At 43.5% G+C, this 7779-nt stretch overlaps 1 protein-coding gene across 1 annotated transcript in view; it reads left to right on the forward strand.

Annotated features, from left to right (window-relative positions):
- FGFR3 (fibroblast growth factor receptor 3) overlaps positions 1–2496 on the forward strand; it is a 55092-nt gene extending 52596 nt beyond the window's left edge. Inside the window, exons 14-17 of the mRNA XM_074147973.1 lie at positions 5–75; positions 1520–1657; positions 2140–2245; positions 2332–2496. Coding sequence (XP_074004074.1) covers positions 5–75; positions 1520–1657; positions 2140–2245; positions 2332–2496 — 480 coding nt within the window. The remainder of the gene's footprint in view (positions 1–4; positions 76–1519; positions 1658–2139; positions 2246–2331) is intronic.
- Positions 2497–7779: the final 5283 nt, after the last annotated feature.

A 7779-nucleotide genomic window follows, 5' to 3' on the forward strand; every position in this document is an offset into this window, starting at 1 on the left:
ACAGGGTCGGCTGCCTGTGAAATGGATGGCTCCAGAAGCCTTGTTTGACCGGGTCTATACTCACCAGAGCGATGTGTAAGCATACCTGCACTTTCTTAAAAAAAATATAAAATTACAGGGACATCAACACCTATAGTATCTTAAAGACAAATATATTGCAGGGCGCGTTCACTACTGGGGTGCCTGGGGATGCAAGAGCAAATGAATCGGTTCCAAGACGCAGCTTTGCACACGTGGTTTTATTTTACCGTTATCTAGTTGCTTTCATCCAAGGATCTCTAGTGAGCTGCTGAAAAACTATTGGAAGGCAGGCAGGTATTTCTTGTCCAGTTTATAGATGGGGTGATTCATCCTGCAGTCAAAAAAATTTGTGCAAAAAAAAACCTCCATGCAAAACAATAAATAAATTACTCTCAGCTTCCTCCGCACTTTGCCCCAGACAGTTGCACTTCAGTTGCGTACGTGGGATGAGCTTGAAATATTCTGTCTGCTGTTAGTAAGTTGATCAGAGAGTATTCAACAAATATATTCTCGGGATTAATTTTGCGGCTTCATTTATTTGCCTTTTATTTTTCCTAATCCTGTCTTGTCTGTTTTAGTGCCTCAGCACGGTAAGCAAACAGCAGAGCCCCCCCCACATGTAAATCCGTATCACGTCTGAACTTTGCAAGGGCTGAAGTAGCTCAGCGCACACGCACCGGCTTTTTATTTCAATATTTGGTCAATAATGGCGTTTTTACAGTAATTCAGCAGCCGGCATGCCTGCTTCTCAAAGCTCACCACTTGCAATTGGACAAACGAACCTTTTCTATTTCTGTATTTTTCACATACTTTGGCTTTTATTGATCTTAAATCATAGTTTCCATGCTTAGGTAATGCTGCAGCAGGCATGACAGATAAATCAAAGCTAGAGAACGAGAGAGCAAGCGTGCGTGAAAGCGAAACAGAGACAGATAATCCCTGTTTTTAAAAAGAAAATGAAGAAGGCAAAAGATATTTTTGAAAAAGAGGACTTTTAACCAGAGCACAGCTGCAGGACTGGAGTGTGTAACATTAGCGCTCTGCTGATTTTTGTTGGGGTATTTTTCTCCCAGCTTGGCCAGTGAAATGAGTGTTGTAACAAGCAAGTTTTGGTATCAGCTTGCACAATTAGTGGCCTGTGGTTCCAAGCCTGCAATTCAGTGAAGCTGTGCATGAATAATTTGATTTGTTCCATTCAGTGGAGCTGGTGGAAGACCTAACAAAGAGCTGGGGGTAATAGATGGGCTGTCACCTATCTGATTAAATGCTCATTTCAATTTCAGACTTGGTGCCTGGGATTTCTTTGCTATTGAGTTGGATCAGCAGAGATCTCCAAGTAACTAGTAAAAATGGCCTAGGCAATTAGTCATGCTATTGATGACTTTGTTAGCTATGCATGGCTGCACAGAAATAAAGCCAAGCAGGGGGGAGGGGGTACGGGGGGGGCGCTTGGAAAAAAAAACTCATTGAATTTTAAAGATCTTTCTTTGGTTTCCAGCTGGTCTTTTGGAGTGCTACTATGGGAGATCTTCACTTTGGGAGGGTCTCCGTATCCGGGAATTCCCGTTGAGGAACTCTTCAAACTCTTGAAGGAAGGCCATCGGATGGACAAACCTGCAAACTGCACCCATGACCTGTGAGTGCATGGTGGGGGGTGACCTCCTCTCTCCACTCCCCCTTCCCTCTGTGGCCAAATGCCACTCCAGGCCATGGTTCAGGCTGGTGGGACTTTCCCATCATGTGACTGTGGGGCTGGCAGCAGGTAGGTTCACCCACCCTGACGTGTTTTGGCTCGGCTCATGACTGCCAGGCTACATAATGTATCTGCCCTTGTTTGGTGGGTGACGGTTGGGGGTGAAGCTCTGGTGTGTCATTTTTAGGGCAGTTCCTTCTCCTACTTCAAGAGCACGTACGTGTGTGAAGTGATCAGTAAACAAGGAGTGTGGCTCCACAAAACCCTTCTCCTCCACCCAGCTGGTGGCCCCACACCAGGACCACCATGTCTGAAGTTGCCTTGGTCTTAGGTGTTCTCTAAGGCAATTTGGGTGTGGGTGGGCAGGCAGATGGGCACTGCTTAGCCCCACCATGGGTGACAGTCCCCTCTCCCCCCTCATGCAGGTACATGATCATGCGGGAGTGCTGGCACGCCGTCCCCTCGCAGCGGCCCACCTTCAAGCAGCTGGTGGAAGACCTGGACCGGGTCCTCACCGTGACATCCACCGATGTGAGTGTGGTAGGGTGGGCATGGGGAGGGGCCACTTGGTCCCTGGTGGGGGACACCCAGTGTTGATGGGTCTATCGCCCTGGCAGGAGTACCTGGACCTCTCGGTGCCCTTTGAGCAGTACTCACCGGCTGGCCAGGACACCCACAGCACCTGCTCCTCGGGGGATGATTCGGTCTTTGCACATGACCTGTTGCCCGATGAGCCCTGCCTGCCCAAGCACCCTCCCTGCAACGGCGTCATCCGGACGTGAGGACACCCCAGGCAGACGGATGGATGGATGGACAGGCGGGCAGTGTGCCCACAGAGGCGCGAGGGTGGGGCGCCGAGGATGAAACCGTAGTGAAGGATCTTCCAGTGGAACTGCTTGGTGGTGCCCAGAGATACGTGTTGTTGTCAAGCTGTTCAGGGTAAAAAAGAAAAATTAACTTTTTTTTGGTTTTTTTGATTTTTTTTTTCCCATTTGCTGTATAAAAAGTCAAGAAGCACTGTTTGGCCTGAAGGAACTAATCTCTTGCCAAGATGATTTCTCATATATAATTTTTTTTTTGTTTATTTTTCATTTTGGGTTTTTTTTTTTTTTACTAAGCAGAATGTTGAACCTGGGAGGTGCTGACCTCCCAGCCTCCGTGCTTGCGATTCGAGTGCCAGAGTAGCCATTCTGTGCCTGCAATACGAAGAAGAGGAAAAAAAAAATCTTCCTTTTTTAAAAAAGAAAAACACAGACAAAAAGAAGTGTAAAGAATGTAGAAATTCTTTGCTTATGCAATCTGTACGTGAACCTTTTTGGTGGAGCTGAAAAGCCACGTTGCCTGCAGGGATTCATATATTTATAAAAATATCTATATTTTTATTGTCGTCGTTTTTATAGCTTCATGATCTTATTACCCAGCTACATAGAAGGAATCCTTTTTGGAAGAAGAAAAAAAAATAAGTAAAATGCAAATTATCATGGAGAAAGAAAAAGAAAAAAAAAAAAAAGATAAAAAAGAGACAGTCAAGTCATCTGAAATGGCAGCGCTTTGGCCAGGCTCGGTGGCCACTGGCCCTTGCACTGGACTGGGAGCAATGGGTCTGCGCAGAGGCAGGAGCAGACCCCGGGGATGGGCAGAGACCCAGCAGTGGCCATGGGGGTCCCCGGGGAGGAGACCATCACCCATCTGAGAGCGGCGGGGGACCGGCTCCTGGGTGCCCACACGGCATCTCAAGCTACATCCCGACCTTTGGGAACAGCCGTTTTGGGAGGAAAAAAAATAAATTGCTTTTTGGGGTTTGTATAATTTTGCTTGCCAAGGGTGAGTGGGAGGGAGCAGCTCCTCCATCCACCCCTCGACGCCAGCAGTTTGGCTCCATCTACATGCAGTGACTCGAAGAAAGAAGTTACGGGTACCTGTAGGCAAGAGCCTTTAACTTATATCAAAAAGGTTTATTCCAGAGAATCTGTGTATATATCTATAAATATATCCTGTATATATATAAATAAATATATTAAAAAAAAAAAAGAATGTATAATACTAATGCAACATAAAGCAGTACTGAGAGGGAGTCTCAAAATACAAGCATTGCAATCTAGGATATACTGATCTGGGCGAAAGAAAAGATTTTTGTTTGTTTGTTTGTTTGTTTTATATCTTCACAGTTTTGTTTTAAAAATTGTACCTTAACATGTATATTTGTAAAGTTATTTATAGACATTAACATATCTGTTCATCGGTTTAAATAGCATAGCATTACTGTAAACTTTAAATTTCACCGAGTTTAAGGGTGGGTTGTTTTTTTTTTAACTTATTAAAAATCGAGAAAAAATATATTAATCAAGTCTTTCTTTTGTGTTTATGGGAAATATTGAAAGAATGTATAGGTGTACAGTCCTTTAACAAATTACATTTAATGTTATAAATATATATATATGTATTCATTTAAAAAATATTAGTTTATCCTGGATTGCAGTGAGCAAAGGTAAGTTTATTTTTCAATACATCACCAGTGGTTAAAACCAAACAAATAGCAGCAGAGAGATGATTTTTACATATTTCAGAAAAACAGGGCCAAGAATTCTTCCATCAGTTTAACCACTGTGCATTAAGGGGGCGTGGGTGTTTATTTTTCTATTTTCAAATGAAGGTATTCTTTGTGGTCGATTTAATAACAAGTATGAAGCAAAGCGAAATGTTGACTTTGGATGATGTGGGGTATTTTTTTTTTCCCCTTTGCCAGTACCGTTGTATTTTGGGCTTCAGAAGTGCCATGTGAGCAAAATAGCAAGAAGTGTGACACTGTTTGCAGGAGAGGTGCAATGACTGTGTATTTCTTTTCATCTAACACATTGGAAAAGGCCAGTGATGCCTGATTTTCTGTGTTTAAAATGCTGTGCTGTTTTGTTCCTCGATGTCAGATAGCTCTTTAAAAGCACATGAGTGAACCAGGAAAATTTAGCATGGATCAAGCTGACGAGGGGAGAGATTTGGTCTGGGGGGTTTTGTGGGTTTGGTTTTTCTTTTTTGTCCAGAAGACTTTATCTACTACCACAAAGAGGCAAAGCATATTGCATCATGAATTCTTTCCATTTTTATCTGGTGCATATTACATATCAATGTTTCAGAATAACAGGATGACAGCATCTCATTTTAAGATTTCTTTTTTTCTTTTTAGAGCCACAAAATCCTTATCCTAAAATAAATAATTTATAGTTTGAGGTTACTTCAATGGAAGTTTGAGAAGGTAGATTACTATAGATTTTTGTTTTGTTTTGTTGGAATAAAAAAGAATTTTTGGTATTTTCTTACAAATGTCTGCTAATTGTGTACATTCCAAGTACTCGAAGCGTTGAGTTTTCCTGTACTGAAAAAAGAAAATGTACAAAACTGTGCATGATTTCAAATGTTACTAGATATTATAAATATATATATAATTTATTGAGTTTTTACAAGATGTATCTGTTGTAGACTTGTTGACTTTAACATTTCTTATTCAATGCTTATATAGTTTTATAGCCTGGACTATTATCTTTAAAAGCTTAAAAAAATTAAAAATTCCAATTTTGTTACATTTTATACTGTTGATGTTACAATCCACAGGTTTGCATAGCGTGATTTTTTCAATGAGCAACTCTGTTCAGTTTATTTTAATACTGTATTTCTGTGCCTGACAGCTGCAGCTGTCACAGGTGTGAGATGAACTAAATAAAACTATTCTGCTTTTGTTAACATGGCAAACTTACTTTAAAAAAAAATAAATGAGTTGTTAAATTTTGAGGTTTATTCCCAGTTGTGAGGGTCCTTTGCAAAACGAAGGTTCTGGGATTTGTAGTGCCAGGAGGGTTTATTTTTTACAGTGCTGCTTCGCCAGTCCTGGCCAGCAGAGGTTTTATATTCATAATAAATCTATAACAATTTTGGTTTAAGGGCAGTAGTATTTATTTGTTTGTGGGTGCATTTGTTGCCACACAAGCCATTGTGTGCATACAGGTATAGAGGTAGTCAACCCACGCTCTCATACAGGGTTAAGCACACAGCAGTAGCACAAGGGCAGGAATTGCTCATTAAACCTCTGTTAACGGATTTCTCCTGGCATGATCATGGTGGTGCTCACGTTGTTGCATTCAGCCCTGCAGACGGTAGTGGAGGTGCAAAGCCTGCAAGAGGAGCCCACTGCTAGGTAAAGGGGGAAGGTGGGTGCATCAGAGTGGGCACCCAGAGCCTGGTGGGGTGGGCACGAGGGACCTCATCCTTCCCAGCTCCCAAGGGGCAAGGGGAGCCCAAGTTTGGCTTTGGCTCTGGCGTGGCTGAGTAAAGGAGCTCAGTAAATCCTTGCTGTGCTGGTAGCAGGCAATGCAGGGGCATGTTGCAGCTTAGGAAACGCTGGGCCAATCCTACCAGCACTTCTGTGTAATATTAATGGATTCCTGCAAGTGATCGTGTTGAACTGCATCCCAGACACTGATTTTTGTATGTGAGGTTATATACCTATGTATAGCCCGCCTACAGTAGCAGGCATTTGTAGTTCTATGTAGCTGGGCATGAGAGTGCATACCTCTGAGAGGTTACATCTGTGGTGCTGGGACTGGCACCGCTAGTTACACCCTAGTAGAATTAAAAAACAAAAAAAGTGTGGGTTTTACATCATTTTCTTGCCATTGTAAGAAAAAAACACATTGTTTTAGCACTAAGATGCCCTGCATTGTGGGAGGAGTCTTGCTACCTGGGATGAGTTGTTTCCACGCTTTAAGGACACGCTTTGATGGCCAGCCCCGAGCCCTGCCCCAGCAGGAGCAGCGTGGGCCAGGGAGCAGTCCCTGTCCATCCAGGGCTGCAGTCAGAGTGCAGCTGAATGGCCTTTTGCTGGCTCATATGGAAATGGCTCCATCATGGCAGGTTGGTAAGGATGTTGTGCACCATTTGCAACCAAGACTTGAAAAGCAGGCAAGGGTCAGATCATCCTGCAGTAAGCTGTGGTGTGTAGCACACCCATGCTTTATAGCTGTCCAAAAAAAAAAAAAAAAGGTCCTCCGAGCACCCAGAGAGCACAGAAGTCAAAGCCTCAAAGAGGCAAGTCTCTATCTGACCTGCGCATGGAACTGGTGTGATGTTTGCTTTCCCTCTTGGGTTTCATGATGTCATTCTTCCTCTGCTGGCCTTCACCCGCACCAATGTTTGCTTGTGGGTTAGGGAGGAGGGGGTAATATTTTAATTTAATTGCCATACAACCCAGCCAGTTCTTAGTCGAGGATGGATATTTGGCTGCAGCGTGTGATGGGCATTGAGCAACGTGCAAAACAATCTCAAGGAACATCTGTGAAGCTGCTCAGTTGTGCTGCGTCACTGAGCGAATGTCCCACTGCAGTTCATCCTCCCCTTTGGTGGCTGCAGCCTTCCACCCAAACTGTATGCCCTTTCCACATGAAAGAGGTATTTTTCAAAGCAGAACAAATGTCTTTTTTCCTCTGCAGGTGACTACCCAAACAGGGCCCCGCACTGGCCCCTGTGACCTGTTTCATAGCAACATTCAAACAAATTACTAAAATTGTGATTTATTCCTATTGGTCATGGCTCCATGGTGAGACAGGGAGGACTTGGCAAAAGGAAGAAAAATCTGAAGCCCCGCAGGTGTCAGTAAGAGATGGCAACTAGAACTAAAATAGCAAAGTTTCCTGGTGGTTGGTGCCATTTAAAACTTTTGAAGGAGACGTCTCCTGCTGGTGGACTCCTCTGAGCAAGTTCATCCCTCCTAGAGGCTACATAACCTGCAGAAAGGGAATATGAAGACATGGCTTGTGTTGACATGAAAAAGGGATATAAAAGGTGAATGATGGATCTGCTTAACACCACAGAGCTACTAACAATGGGAGGACATGAGGGAATGGCCAGAAGAGATGCCAGGAGGTGAATTGCTTTCTAGGACTTCATGTCCCAGGACCATGGGCTCACCAAAAGACAGGGAAAGGATTTGTCACTCTTGCTTGTAACCTCTTCCTCCACTTTCTGAGCCACATTAGCTCTGATTTAGTTTCTCTGTTTCATAACCATCAGGTTGTTTT

The sequence above is a fragment of the Numenius arquata genome, chromosome 5, assembly GCF_964106895.1.
Source record: "Numenius arquata chromosome 5, bNumArq3.hap1.1, whole genome shotgun sequence".
NCBI classification, from domain to species: domain Eukaryota; kingdom Metazoa; phylum Chordata; class Aves; order Charadriiformes; family Scolopacidae; genus Numenius; species Numenius arquata.